At 38.9% G+C, this 15,869-nt stretch overlaps 1 protein-coding gene across 5 annotated transcripts in view; it reads right to left on the reverse strand.

Moving 5' to 3' along the window:
- The window catches only part of THOC2 (THO complex subunit 2), a 45,805-nt gene extending 30,905 nt beyond the window's left edge, over nt 1-14,900 (reverse strand). For 3 of the 5 annotated variants that reach the window (XR_007628261.1, XR_007628260.1, XR_007628262.1), the window contains exons 1-9: nt 14,754-14,900; nt 8,930-8,985; nt 7,696-7,787; nt 6,542-6,593; nt 4,584-4,654; nt 3,761-3,882; nt 3,160-3,293; nt 1,668-1,834; nt 966-1,058 (exon numbers count right to left, since the gene is read on the reverse strand). Coding sequence is in view for 2 of the 5 variants with exons in the window: in XM_050310181.1 (XP_050166138.1) it covers nt 966-1,058; nt 1,668-1,834; nt 3,160-3,293; nt 3,761-3,882; nt 4,584-4,654; nt 6,542-6,593; nt 7,696-7,787; nt 8,930-8,985; nt 14,754-14,815 (849 nt within the window). In the remaining 3 variants the exon portion in view is untranslated. The remainder of the gene's footprint in view (nt 1-965; nt 1,059-1,667; nt 1,835-3,159; nt 3,294-3,760; nt 3,883-4,583; nt 4,655-6,541; nt 6,594-7,695; nt 7,788-8,929; nt 8,986-14,753) is intronic. The other 2 variants (XM_050310181.1, XM_050310180.1) reach the window with 1 other exon arrangement.
- Between the last annotated feature and the right edge of the window lie 969 nt (nt 14,901-15,869).

Below are 15,869 nucleotides of genomic sequence, written 5' to 3' on the forward strand. Positions count from 1 at the left end.
ACAGTCTGAGCTGAGATTGCACAGGCCACTCTAACCCCAAGTCCGAGCATGTTCTGTAAGCTTACAAACATTCCTGAACAAACAAGCACTATCATCACACATTCCTCCCTCCACACCAATTATCTGAGACATGCACTCCTACTCTTGCTCCACCCAACACATTTTTAGCCAAAATACTCGACAGTTATTGACAAGTCAGATTGTGACTAATGCTATGAACTGCCACACAAATTAATGGCAGGACTACCTTCCAAAACTTCCACAGCCGTAACTAGAGCTCATTCCCTTGATTTCAGTGCAAGAGTTGAGTCTTAAATATCTCCTCTTGAAATATCTATGGATATTCTGGAATTAAAAATTCTTGTATAATGTAAAATTCATCTGCTAACTGTAACATTCTGTCTGCCATTTGTCAAACTGGGATGGTGGGTGATTGATGTCTGACTGTCAGACTGCAGAGAAGTCTCTGATTAAATCTGAACATGACTCCATTTCTCTTTTAACCTAGCAAGTGGTCAAGATTCTTGTGGAGAATGAGAGACCTATTCAGGAACATGCAAGAGCTTGAAAAAACTAATCCTACTACTAAACTAAACAAAGAATGTTAGGAGCCAACTGTCCTACTGCTTTTTTCAAAAACTGATCTTGTAAAGCAAAACTCAAAGGGTCTAATTCTTAAAAAGGTTACTTAAGGAAAGTTACTGGGTTAGTGACCTCCTATTCAGCCAGGAGATAAACAATCTGGAGAATGTGACGTAGATAATTCAAATAAAGTTTGAAAGCACTTATGTTTCAGTGTGTGCTTTTTAGAAGGCACTGAAAATTTTAAAAGATGTTGAATATTGCACACATAAAGGCACTAAACAGTATGCCATGAATCTGAAGATTTAGAAATAGGGTAAGGCATCTGATTTTTTTTTTTAAATGTCCTAATGGCATTTGACAAGGGTAGTACTGTCACTTACATGAACATAAAGATCTTCCAAATCAATGAGATTATGTTGCAAAAGGACAGCAGCGACTCTGTATAAGGAGGAAGGTGTCTCACCACTCGGATCCTAAAAAGGACAACATTGCAAATTCAAGAAAAAAGCAATCAGACCACTGTAAAAGGTTATGGAACAGAAAAGAAACCACTCCAACTTCAGATGAAACATATTATCCCACAGTTCTCCTTGTTATCATGTTACTTAACTGTTGTTTCTCCAAACCCACTGGACTTACTGTGATACGCAATCAGTATTTTCAAAAACAAAACCATTCAACCTTCATCACACCTTATGGTGGTGCTTGCATGCAATTGATAATTATACATTTAAATAAAAACTTTGTATATTTTATCAAGTATCTACTATGACTCCCCTGCAAACATGCTCTTCACTCTCAGGAACAAGCCTGTTGTTTATAAAGTACAATCTCTTTGTTCATGCCAGTCCTTACATAACTACACAAGTTCAAGTGGAAGATATCAGGATTGTTTTCAGCTCTTTTAGGGAACACCAAGCATTCTCCCATAAGAGACTTCCACTCAAATGATGAAATTATTGCTTTTAATACTGGAATTTTACTAATTAAAAATCTGCAGAAAACTTCCTATCACTGACTGCAGTTCAACATTGTGTATAACCAACCACCCAAGCCAAAAATTAAGAACAGAAATATATTACCTGATAAAATTTGAATTTGAACCCAAGGATATGGCATAGAGTTTGAGGTTCACACATGTACATGTAAGACTCTATCAGTGGTACAAAGAAGTCATCATACTCAGGCCTGCACTCATAAACCTCAAGGATAATATCCAAAACTCTGTTAGGATCAAGGTTGAAACACCCTAGTGGAGAAGAACAGAGTAGAGAAGTTTAACATCATTAATTTTCATCTTAATTCTGTTTCTAAAATACATGTGCATTAATTTTTAAAATTAATTTTTTCAGTTAAAATTGACCTGGACTTATCCACAGCAAAATAACCTGGATCATTCATAAATACAGCACTGATCATTTTGTCTTGCTGGATATTGAACCAGGCAAAAACACTAAACAGGACTTTCAATTCAGATTACAGAAAAAGAAGGAATTAACACCCTAAGAGGAACATTTAATAAGTAAAAACCCAGCCTCACTAACACCACAGTGCCAGTAAAAGGCATGGGTTGCTGCTTCTCTCCTTGTGCTGGCACTCATATCCATTCAGTCACACCCATCAGCCAGGTAGTAATTATTTTACACTTATTTATTTTATCCAGACACATCCACTGTGCAGATATAGAACTGCATCAGTCTTTCCTCCCCCAAAGACATTTCCATTTCACGAGAACCTACTGCAAGTCAGTACTTTCAAAGAACTGACACTTTGTATGAAGTCTATTTGCAATTCCTAAAATTCCAGGAGACAGAAAAATGTCTTGTTACAAAATTCCTCCACTTGAGTGTATTTTTTGCTGTAATAACTAGCAAAACCATCCTTCTCTCCAGATCTCTTCCAAAACAAGTAGTATTGTTACAGGGATTTGATACTCAGGTAAAATTCTGTGATAAATGAAATTATTTTTTGTTATAAAATGGCAGCATAACCTTTTGCCCATTACTGCAGTGGTACCATATGAAACAGGCACTGGTGCAAACATTGTATAGAACTCTTTATTCTAAAACAAACTGTAAAACACGGGCAATTACAGGTATTTTCCATTTTTAACTTATTTTGCACTTTGATGTGACATTCTCACAGAGATTCAACTTGGAAACACGGACAAATCACTAAAAGAACTAGATAAAGGAAGAACATTTACTACTTCTTATTTCTCTTCATAAGGAATCGCTCATTCAGCTTCTCCAAAAATAAAAGAATATTCATGCATTGAACTGAGCACCTCAAATAGGAAAAACCATTACTTTGTTACACTCCAATCTTCCTGGTGAGACGAGAAGCACATCATGAAAAGATACTGCTGAAATGAATTGAAATCACAGCATATTTGAGGCTGTACCATAAATTCAGTATCTAAAGTAAATTTACACACACAACATTCTCAAAATGAAATTTTCCACAGAAATGGGAACTCCTAAACATCATCATTCTATCCAAGGAGATCTACTTTCTGTAGTCATAAGATCATAAAGGAAAACCAAAGCCCATATTCTTTCAATAATTCCTTACCTATTAAAGATTTGATATTTTCAAGGATTAAATCACTAGTGATATTTCCAGATAAGTCTTGACCCAGTTCTGCAATGAGCTTTGCGTAACCTTCGTTCTCCTCTCTTAGCAAATTAAACTTCTGTTGCTTATAACTGCAAATAAACAGAAATTAAATACTATTGTGTAACACGTATCCAGTGAAGCCATTTATGCCCCCAGCAACTTGTTATACAAAATGCTAATTTTGAACACATTTTTAAGAACTTGTAATTTACTGGAGCTACTGCAGAAAGCAGTGAATGCAGGATATGGATTCCTGTAAGGCAGCAAGCACTCTCCAAACAAATCCAGCTCTTATTTCAAATGCACACCATTTAAAATGTGCTTACACTTACCAGGAAAGCTTGTTTTTACACAGTACACTGGAGAACTGCTCTCTAGCAGTCAGTGCTTAAGCACCTATTCTAGTTCTTTTGTCAATGACAAGGTAAAAACAAAACATTTCCTAAGAAAAACTGATACCTTTGAAGAAACATTACACATTGGTAGCAAACACTGTTAGCACATATATTAACTATCATTGCCCCTCCCCAAACAACCTCTTTGCCCCAAAACTTACAATAGTTTTGTCTTTATTTTAACAGATTTTTGGTTGAACTGTTGAGACTGCTTGATGAGTCCCAATGACTCCAGTGTCTCTGGATCTAAACGCTCCTTTAGGACAGTGTCGGATACAAGATACTAAAAAACATCAAGAACAAACACCAAACTCGTGAATTACAAAGACCTAGAAACCATGGGATTATTACTTGAGCCTACATATGCATTCTGGCTACAACAAAAACAATTTCATGATATTCAATGCATTTTGTTTCAAACACAAAAGGGAACAAAACAATTAACCGAAATTGGAATTTTACAGTGGCAGATTTTATATATAAGAGCACCTTGAAGAAACAAGCCCTAGAGTCTAATTGCTGGTTACCAAATACACATTGCACAGCATCTGGGAATATTATTACCAAGAGCTGCATATTTACAAAGCCTTATATTCATTTTCATATTCTGGGAGAAAAGCCTTATTTTCATATGCTGAACTTCCCTACAAATCCAGTTCATTCCCTGTGGTTAGGAATGCTCCTTCTAAAGACAAAGGAGGTTGCATGAAGGAAAAGTGCAACTCCAAGCACACTTCAGTAGCAAAATTTCTGTTGAACTGACAGGTAGAAAAATTAAAGTTCTCTCAAAACTCTTTAAAGAATTCAAAGGAGACTTGTGCTATATTCCTCTACCATTACACTTTGAAGAGGAATTTTTAAATTATTTGGGCATTTGTGAATACATTCTGAAGGGGAAAAAAAAAGAAGCAAGCTTCAACACTGATTTTTCTTGTTGGATTCTGTCATGCAATTTTGCCAAAAGACCTCCTAGGTGCAACTTACCAAACAGGCCAATACCAGTTGTGTAAAATGATCCCTCTTATTTTTTTCCTCTAAACAACTTGTTTCAATGTCTACAAAAGAAGGGGGGGGGGGGAAAGAAATCATTACTCGTGAAATTTTAAGAGTTTCTTCTTTCAGAAGCTATTCTGATAAATGCTGATGATACCAAGGCAAAACAGCTTGTTGATAACATGCTACCTTCTTGCCACCCACTCACCCCTCATGAGGTCCACCTAATACTGTGATGACAATTCTCACACATCCACAAGTCTCATGGAAAGGTAAAGCAGAAACCAGAGGAATGCCTTAGTAATTTTTCTTGCCCTTCTCTTTGCTGCAATAACATTTAGGCAAGCATTAAAAATCAATAATAAGCACGAAAACAGAACTTCATGATCCCAGCCTTAATGTGATGTCCTAATCTCTCCCTGTGGCTTCTCCAGAGTAACTACAATTTACTGTCCGGTCTGCAGTCTTTTACCAGCTATGATTCTGTATTACCATTAATTTCTTTTGCATTGCCAACTCCTGAAAGCAATTCATAAATTCACTCCTATGGGAAGACAGGTCAGAGAACAGTGGCCAAGGAAACACAACTGTCTAAAGTAGTTTAAAAAAATGACATTGTTACAGGAAGTGAGTGAGGAGCTGCAAAAGGAGTAAAAAACTCCATAAGAGAATGCAAGGTAGACATTACAAAAACCAACCAAACAAAAGGCCCTACAAAAAAACCACAAAAACATAACTACATAAAAATCAGACCCACAGAGAAGAATCAACAACACAGATGTGAGAAAGAAGACCCCAAAGAGACTGAAAACTAATGATGTAGTGGAAGTAGGGCTGGAAGTGGAAGCAACAGATCCTACAGCCCAGCCTCTCAGCCAAAGGACAATCTGTTGAAAAATGTTAGTCCAGGGAATGTGGATGAATGGATATATCCCAATTCTCATACATTGAAACACATTAACCATAAGAAAAAAATTGCTGATAGTAGTAAATACTGATTAAAGAGAAAAAGTGTTAAAGAAACAAGCAAGAAATTGCCCAATGTCCTTTGTCTCAGAATTTGAAACCTAGCTCCTTAACCTTACTACTCTCTGCTACTAATCAAGGGATAGTATTAGGCTGCACACCAATTTGAAGGAGGAAAAAAAAAAGAAAGACAAAAAAAGGCAGACAGATAGAAAAGTAATTATTACAAGAAGATGATACAAGTACACAGAACAAAGCACTATCAAAAAAAAAAACCAAAATCAAAATTCATCATTCAGATGTTCAGACCAAGGTTGCACATGTAAGCTTAATTAGGTGTCTTTTCACAGGCAGCCACTGCACAGAGGACACCTCACTCCTTTAGGACAGATAACAGCAGGATCTGTGATATGCAGACCATCAAAAGAATTTTCTGAACATTTTCAATTTGTTGAAAACCAGACATGGAGCAAGACAGAAACTGCAAGCAGTTAGAGCTACAATCTGGAGAAATGTGTACAGGATTAAAATGCTAAAAACATGAGAGAAACAGCTTTGGATCAACATGACAACATAAAAATGCAGTAGTTATCACCAGTATAAGATGTACAGATCTTTGAAGCCTGCTCAGCTGGCAGACAGTAACTTGCCCAATGATGCCATTTGCCTTCAGATTTATGGACAATTTGCATAAGCTCCATTTCACTAACACTGACTGTACAGATAAAAATATTTACAGAACACATTCTGAGAAGAGAGGATCTACCTACCAGTAAGTCAACTTTTATTTAAAATATTTAAGAATGATAACATCAGTAAGTCACTGATTCCATTAGCTAACATCTGACATTCTTACAAGCCAGCTCCTCCAACTGTTCTTGGCACATCAACTTCCACTGCCTTTAATAGGCAAACTTCTGGAAACTGAATGAAAATGCATTAACAACTGAGATCCAGATACACTGGAAGGGAACCCAACTTACCTAATATGCAGAATACATCAGCTAGGATAGAAGGCATGTCTTCTCGAAATTCCTAAGAAGGAAAAAGAACCCACTTATTAAGAACAGAATTCCAATATGCACACTTACCAAATTCTTATTCCGCTATATAAAACACTTCTTCATAAAGTAAGTTCAGATTAACTAATAATTCATATTCTTTATATTAATAATTCATGTTAATAATGAAGATGCTTAATTATTGACTAATATCTAACATAAGTGCTGTACTAATTATTGATACATAATGAAACACCATAACATTTTAATGTAATTTAAAGGTGTATTGAGTGACCAAGGGGAAAAAAAAAACACAAATGGGCAGTGCCTTTATTTCTCTATCCCAGTGGAACTCCCTGTGTGAGGAGCAGCCAGTCACATGCCATCCCAAAAGCCAGGTGCCCTACAGCCTTGACTGCCCTCAAACCCAATGCACAAGTTTAAAGAGCACAAAAAGGTTACACTAGATTAATGCAACATGTACTTTTCCTTAATGTTCCATGCACATCAATACAGCAAACCAAGAACTTGTAAAGAATAAGAAATTCTTGTTAGACGATTTTTTTAATGTATTTTTTCTGGTTTATTTTTTTAAGGAACAGTGTTAGTTGGTAACCTTGGAGGTTTAAAGGAAAATATTCTTTTCCCTACTTTCTCCTTTTATTCAAAGCATTTTAAGAAAAACCTTTTTTCAAACAAAACAATAAGTCTAATGCATTATTTTGAAGGTCATAACAGAACCTGGACCTCCCACCAGTAAAATGGCAGACGTTGTTACACTATTACAAAAACCAGTAGGTGGCATTACAGATGTGCTGCCTGAGCAAGTGACACTTATCTTTACATTTATTAGAAACTTCAGGCTTCATAAGCCCTTAAAAAATGACTTAATTTTTAATTTATGCTGAAATGAACACATCTATTCCTCACCACAAAAACTAGGGGGGAAAATGAAACCCTGCCAGACTACATATATATCAAGTGCGCCCAAATGAAAAAAAAAGAGCCTGACAAGAATGACTTTTCAGACACTGAAAAAAAATCTCCTGAATATTATCATGCTTGGATTTCATTTGGACTTTTATAATAAAGTAAAAATGTAGTAAGTCTGCCATGATTGACAAATATATACTTACTATGACATCACCAAGAACATTAGAAGCTTGATCATGCTTTAAGTTTCCTCTGACAACGTGGTATGCAAGCTCATACAGAGCCTGCTGGATATCTGTGGAAAGAAAAGAGATGATTAAGGAACATATTAGGTAATCCTTCACCTCACTGCTAGAGCAATATTTACAGTAATGCTGTAGACTACAGACACCCTGCAAGTAAACAGGATATGCTTCTCTTACCAATGAGAGGGATTACTTTGCTACTGCTGATAGATTAAAATTGATCATCAATATCTAAGACTTCACACAAACAGACAGTAAGAGATGATCCACTTATCTAGAGAGTTTATGGAATAATACAGGATGAAAAACTACTGGCAGATGGTTTAACAAAGACACCTTTACCTTATTCACAAAAATACCAGATTCTACGTCCATAAAAAACATTCTTGCACATTTTCCTAATCATGTCTCATCACAGATATGCTTTCAAAAACCATTTTTCTTGGAGTAAATAAAATTTAACTGGACAAAAAAGTGCTTAATAAGGATTTTTTCATTTAATTTTTTTAAAGAAAGTCTCCTATAACTCAAGAATACAACCTTACAAAAGCCTATATTAAGCTGAAGCACTAAACAGAGGTACTGCATTTGAGAAAAATCTTGCAATGGTAAACACAGTTGTTGGAAAACCAGTTGTGGTAAACCTGCAAGGTTCTTAAACAACACACCACAGTGCTGTGACACTTCTTACTGTATGAAAAATAACAACCCCTCATGCTTTCACCTTGCACTTGTACCACGTGCTTTGCTCAATAAACAATATTCAGTAAAGAAGTTGCAGATGCCTCAACCCAAGTACTCAGTAACATGGTGACTGCAGACCACTGTAGCTGAATTAAACCCAATTTTATTTTTGAAACAGGCAGGTTAATTTCACACTTGCGCACGTTAGTGTTCATATATTTAAATTTTAGAATAAAATCTAGATGCATGTTGAGTTGGCAAAATGCAATCCCATTTTCTACAGCAGAGACCCCAATACTGGATGATGCTGCCACCACTCACTGAAGACAATCCCAGTTGTGGATGTTTGTACTGCTTTAGTGTTTATAGTATTTGCCTTTAGCACCCACTAATGGTCACCATATAAGAACATTCCAAGCACATACATGCAGAGGTACCATGATCAACTGTTTGCAGGCTTTTTTTGGTTTAATTTAACTTAAACCAACCAACAAACCACACAACTTACCTCTGAAACCCACATCATGGTTTTTGTTTTCGCTGAGAGCACGACACAGCTGCACACTGGAATAAAAAAAAATATTAAAAGAAAAGAAAAAATTGTTATATATTGGCATACACACACAAATGTTTTGGGGTTCTTGTTTTTGTTGTTGCTCTGGTTTAAAGTAGCTTTAGATTTGGGTGGTTTAAATGGCTGACTACATTTAATTTTTCCATTAATTTGGAGAACTTACACAGTAAAGAAACAAGACTCCCAAGAGATCTCATACACATAAATCACAGACTTAAAAGAATATTCGTCCTAACACACTCTTACACACAGAAAGGTGAGAACACGAGGCAATTTTAGTATGAATGGAAGCGTGGAAGTGGCAGCAATAACCTACTGTTGTTATCCAATGAAGAAATTCTTCTCACAGAATTACTATGCCTATGATAGTTCTCAAACTCTGGCCTGTAAAAAAAACTTTCAACATTGAAATATGTGCATGATGTTCTACCAGCAGTAAGGCAGAATTTTATGTAAGAGGATCCACTATAGGATGAGACCTGTCACGTTCCATTGTCGATGGTCTCTCCTGGGGCTCCCTCAACCCAACAGCCATATGCAAAAGTACACTAAGTACTCCACAGACTGTTCCATGAAATAAATTAATGGCTCTCTGTGTTATAAAATAAATGCTTAAAGAGCAGGTTTCTCCACTACACTGACAGCTTAGAAATGGTCATGCTTCCAAGATACAAGGATCTTCCCTCTTCTCTACCACTACTGTCACCCCAGGATGAGGCTTCAAAAGCAGTTTCACATTTAGAAGTGACAGTTTTTAAAAAAGGGTAGTGATTTACCTATATTATAACAGACACCAATGAATATTTTAAGAACCTTTGTCACATTTGCCCATTTTTAACCAAAAGTTCACATATTTTTCCAAGTATCTTTCCCGTGCAGAAACTGAGGGCAGTATCAGAGCTGTGCTGCATTCCTACATAAGATGGCAAGACTACAGTTTCCTTTGGGAGACATTTTTGAGTTGTCTCAAACAAGGCAGGTATGTCCAATTATTACAGAGGCTTATCATGAAAAATCAACAGTAAAAGATACCTCTGTGGCAATCCATTACTCATTCTGTTTGCATCCTGTGTAGATCTCCGCCTCTCTAACAGGACTAAACAGCTGTTCCAGCAATCAGAGGATTATAATTAGCAAATATAAGGTATACACACCCTTCACAGACAACTGGAAAATGGGGAGTTTCACACAACGTAATCAGCAGAAATAGAGAAGCTGAGCAAAAAGCGAGTGCATGGCAAAGATGTTGTAAATGTTATTGAAGAGGATGCAATGTATTTGGAAAGAACCAGAATAGAGACGGTAAAATAGGGGAATAGGTATTTTATTTTTCATGAACATTAAGTACATGTTTTTTAAATAATAGATTTTATCCCCAGTTGTCCTCAAAGAGTGTATCAATTCAATATAAATCAATTGCCTTAAACTTTAATTACTCCTCCATAAAGAAAGCACCCTAGAAGCACTCATTTCTACACTCTGTACACAAGTAACAGTAAAGTGAAACATCTGATTCCAAAAAAAATTATCTGAGATGCACATTTTGACCCCTATGTCATAAGGTGGTATCATCAGCTAGGTTACCTGAGCAACAACCCTGTCTGCTTGAACTGATGAGTTCACTTACATAAATCTTAATACAAAGTAAGAGTTTTAACCCCTTCCCATTCCCTTTCCAGCAGTACCAAAAGTACTGTTGTACTATCAACTTCCCATTACTTTGAGACAGGAACCTGCTTGATCAGTGTAACAAGAAACTCAATATTTAAGATCAGGCTGTAAAACAACTTGTTTATTATTTACAATTAGAACCCACTGAATTATTAAACTGGAAGAAAAGGTGGTAAAAGAATTTCTTTTTGTGCTCCTTTTCTACAGGCACTCTCTCTCCAAAGGAAGACGATCTTCTGTGCAGGCAGTGCCAGGCAGTACAGGCAAGCTGATTCAATGACTTGGAGCAGAAATGGACACATTCACCAACTCTTCTTCCCTTCTCAGCCCCACAGTTCCAGACCTCGTGTGAGCTACATCAGTGCCGCTGACAAACCCGGCAGAAAACTGGCCAAAAAACAAGTCTTCAGCCAACTTGAAGCAGCTCACCAGCAGGTCAGACAGGTCACCCAGGTGACCAAAGACAGGGCAGAAGCCCTACCTTCCAGTAACAACCAGCTGTGAGATTAGTTCACTCATCTATCTCAACTGAGTGCATCATAAATTAAAATCAAAATACCTGCACCTTCACAAGAATAGAAATATCAACGTTGGTACAGTTTGTTAGGAGTTCATTTGCAATTTTTATTACTCTGACATAGCTCAATGCTGCACGCTGAGGATGGAGAACTTCCTTGCTCTACTAAAACACATCCCTTCAAATGAAGATAAAACTGTGTGAAACAAGGAATTCTGAGGCAGCGTGAGCACCTATTAAACAAGTTTGTATGGCAGAGCCAGCAACTGAACCAAGGCCTCCCAACTCATACACCACATCCTATAACCTCCATTTCACTCCCACACATGGATTAAAGCAGTAATTATCAAAGTGCATGTGCCTGCTAACATTTAAGTATATGCATAATTTAACTGATGTGGGTAGTTCTCCAGTTGAGATAAAGTACAATCAACTGCATTTTGCAGTCAGGATAGTAAACCTACAACTGAGCAGTTTCCCTGACTCTCAGCCTTTTACTTGCATGAGCAATGCCACAGAGTGGTGTTAATGCTGGGAGTGCCTGACAGATCAGGTCTCAAAATTTCTCGTTCCCAGAATGTTAAGCTTTTTCAGTTTATCTTGAGATTTAACATATTGCATAAACTGCCAGGAAAGTACTTTATTAAAGCCCTCCATCCACACTAAAGGCTCCTTGATGTGTTGAATCTCTCACAAAATAAGGTATCAGTAGTGCTTGCCACTGACTGAGTACTGTAAATGTCCATATGGGCTTCAGACACCAACCAGCACCTTGTTGGGAAGACATGACAAAACAATCTCACTACATGGGCAGTACACAAATAGGTCTACAAGGAGTCCAGACAGAGCAGTATAAGTAGTCACCCTCGAATTCCAACTCCATCTGTACACAATATCTGGCAGTAGCCACAAATGAACATAATAAATTGTATTTAGATAGAGAAGGGTCTGAACAAATTAAAAAGTGACAGATAGCATGACCACATCCTGACCAATGTCTAGTTTTGGGAGCTAAGAACACTTGAAACTACATTTATGTATTTCAATTAGATATTACACATCAGTATCTTGATTAATTAAATTCAAAGCTTATACAGTTTTGAATAAGGTCTCTGAACAATTTCCTGGAAGCAAACTGTCACTGCTGCCCTACTAATTAACATTATGACACTCTTAAGACACACAAAATCCTTACCACCTTCTGGTGTTTGGATACTACTGTTAAATCATGGCACCACACCATTCAAAGAGAAAATTTAGGAAAAGAGAGCAATTATCTTGAGCCTCCATTATTTCTCCCAGTACAAGATGAAATACAAAATTAAAACAAATCATTTGCTTCTCACAATACAGTTTCATATTCCTCCAAAACATAAAACTGTGCTTTCATTTAGGCAACAAGTAACTGCCAAAATACTATCTCAACTGATCTAGTCAGATCATGAAAGCCATTTCATGCTCCAGCAAGTAAATATTTTTTCCATAAGACCTAATCTTTTCTTTCTACTAATTATGGGGGGGGGGGTGTCCTCACTTTTCAAAAAAGTTGGTATTTGTCTCCCTGTGAATAAGCCCACCACTTTGTTTAAAAACAAACCAAACCCCTCCATACAGAAGTGAATGCTCTCTGACTTCATGTGTGGGCTTTATCAGACCAGGCTTCCATAAAGTAACAAAAAAAAAAAAAAAAAAAACACCAAAACTCACAATTCTCTATTTACTAGCAATGTCAGTTTTCTCCTTTTGCAGCATCCTTCCCCTTTGCACTTTTCTAACTTATCATTATAATGCATTGTCTTAATTTTGAACCACAAAGGCCATGACTGGACTTTGGCGTAGACCTAATGGGCATACTGATATTAGATAAATAATTCAATAAAATTAAGTATCATTACATTTATTCCCTTTTTACTTTAATATTCAAAAATATTTCGTATTTCAATATTTCATTTTGAAATGACAGCACCCTGGTTTTGTTTTTCTGTAGTAAAACAGGAGATAGGAAGTTCTGGAAAAAGAAACATGGATTTACACACTGAAGACTCTCTAAATAAAGTTAGCTTCCTAAAAAGTTCTCCAGATTACTGGCTACAGATATGTACTTTAGGTTCTAGAAAGTAAGTTTGTGCACGTTCCTTTATGTTTACAAAGTTACCACTGCAAAACCTCACAGCTGTTATCCAAGACACAATCAAGTTTCTTTTAAAACATGTGGCCCCTCCTGAAAACTGCTCTTCAAGTCATGGCTAGAACTGCATTTCAGCAGTGTTCCAAACGAAGTGCAAATGCCATAAATACAGGAATTTAGCTCATCGTTTTGGTTTTTTGGTCCTGCAGCACTTTATTCCCATCCTGGTTAAGAAGCACTGCTCTGAGGGCAGGGGAGAATCCTAAAAGGTTTTATCATGGTCAAAAGCCGAGGTAACTTGCTCAAAGCGCTGAGAATTCCACGTGAACAGAGCAGTTGCCTTTATATGATCAGCTATGACATTTCTGCCCTCGTGCAAACTCCACACAACCTTCCAGCACGTTTAACTCGCACACTAACATGATAATGGCTCCAGCATAATTCAAACCAAAAGTTACATGGCTATAAAGAGGGGCCCCTTCACTACAAAATGGAGGACCTGGAAAGAACCGTGTTTTGTGCAAGGAGCCTCTACATTCCCTGTTCTCTAACCCACTACCTTTTTCTTCGTGAACAAGGAAGATCATTACCAAAGCTGCACTCCCTTTTCAGAAACACGAACAAAAGAAAATAATAAAAAGAATGACTCTCAAGAAGCGTTTCTCAAAACGATTCCCCAAACACCCGTTATTTACAACTGTAGGATTTTTCAGTTACAAAAAAAAACCCACAAGTGCACGGAAGAAATAAGAGCATTTAAAAAACACGTAGTTAGTACACAGAGCACCGCTGTTAAAGCTAATAGAGCAACGTGAAATGGCCAAACTGGTAAATGACCCCTGAAGAGATGCACTCCTGGAACGCGGCACACGGCAGTCAGTTAACTTGCCAAAATGACTTAAAACAGACACTCACAAGGCCCTGAATGGAAAGCTCTCAGCACACCTGGGCTGGGCTGGGAGGCTGCACCCAGGCCCCTCGGTGCACAAAGGTTACTCTGTGGGACAGAACAGGCACGACTGGCTGATCCCATCTCGCCTGGCTCAGAGAACACAGCGCCAGTGCCTTTGGAACCGACAGGAGGGTGCGAACGGGGGCCGAGGCCTCTCCCAGAAGGGCCAGCACGGCGGGGCCAGCGGAAGGGGAACGCGGCAGGGTCCGCATTGGCGCGGGGGGCGGATGAAGAGAGGCCCGACCCCCGGCGAGCCGGGCCCGCGGCTGGAAGGGGGCGCTCGGGGCGCCGGGCCCGGCTGCGGGGGCAGAGCGTCGGGGTGGACGGCAGCACCGGCCGGGGCGGAGGCCCGGGCCCTCCGCCCGACCGCGGCTTCGACCCCCAGCCCGGCAGCAAGGACGCGGCGCCGGCCGCCGTCCCCCGCCGCCCCCGCCCCGCTCCCGCAGGCCGCGGCGCCCCATCCCGCCCGCGGCCGGGCCCCGGCACTCACAACTCGCTCTTGCCGCCTTTCTCCCAGTTCTTTATCCACTCCGCCGGGAGCAAGGCCGCCATCTTCCCCGCGAGGCGCCGAGGGCCCGGATGGAGCGGCGGCGGCGGCGGCGCCGGGTCAGGGGACGGGCGGGCCGCAGGAGCCGCGGGGCGCGGCGGGCGGGAGGGCGGCAGGGCGGGGCTGCGCCTGCGCGCTGCGCTCGGGGCCGCGGGGCGGGGCCGGGGGCCGCGCGCGTGCGTGTGGTGGGAGCGCGGGGCGGGGACGGGCCCGGGGAGCGGGGCAATAAAAATGGATAAAAAATGGTGAATCGGGGGGGGAAGGGTGTTGTTTATGGTTATTTATAAAAAATAAAAATAGCTAAAACGGAGAATCATTGTTTTAAAAAAATTAAAATGGCCAAAGCGGTGAATCGGAGGGTTATTATTATTTTTTAAAAATTAAACTTGCTAAAACAGTGAATCATGTTTTAAAATCATTATTTAGAAACAACAATGCTTAAAATGGCAAATAGTGGTTTGTTTTTTTTTTTTTTTTTTTTTTTAATCAAAATGGCTAAAATGGCGAATTGCGGTTTTATTATTATTTTAAAAAAGTAAAATGTCTAAAACAGCAAATCGTGGAAGGTTTTATTATTATTATTATTTTAAAAATTAAAAAATGGCTAAAACGGTGAATCGTTTTAATAAATACTGTTAAAAAAAAGCTGTCAGGGGTTTCTGTAAAAGTTATCGTGTAGCATCTAAATAGTCTCTCTCGGGATATAAACGTTTGGGGCAAACCAACTACACTGGTGTTGTCTTCTGATCATCATCTGTGATGCGTGTGCCTGTTTTATTACGGGTGGCTCATCTGAGCATCGTCAGTTGACAAGGTGGTGGTGATGATCTCAGAGGTCTTTTCCAACCCAGTAGATTCTGTGATCTCTGTTAAGTCTCCCCAGGTTGTTTTGTGTTCTCTTGAGTTGCTGATCAGGGTATAAGAGTTAAAAACATTCCATGTGGTCAGACTCCACATGTTTTTAATCTTCCAGACACTCCTCTTGCCTACCAGGATATCTTTTTTTCACTGCCTGCTCAGTCTCCTACATGACTCCTCCTCTACTGAAGTGTAAATCAT

This window comes from Myiozetetes cayanensis, unplaced genomic scaffold (assembly GCF_022539395.1).
Source record: "Myiozetetes cayanensis isolate MyiCay16 unplaced genomic scaffold, myiCay2020 scf15, whole genome shotgun sequence".
Classification (NCBI taxonomy): domain Eukaryota; kingdom Metazoa; phylum Chordata; class Aves; order Passeriformes; family Tyrannidae; genus Myiozetetes; species Myiozetetes cayanensis.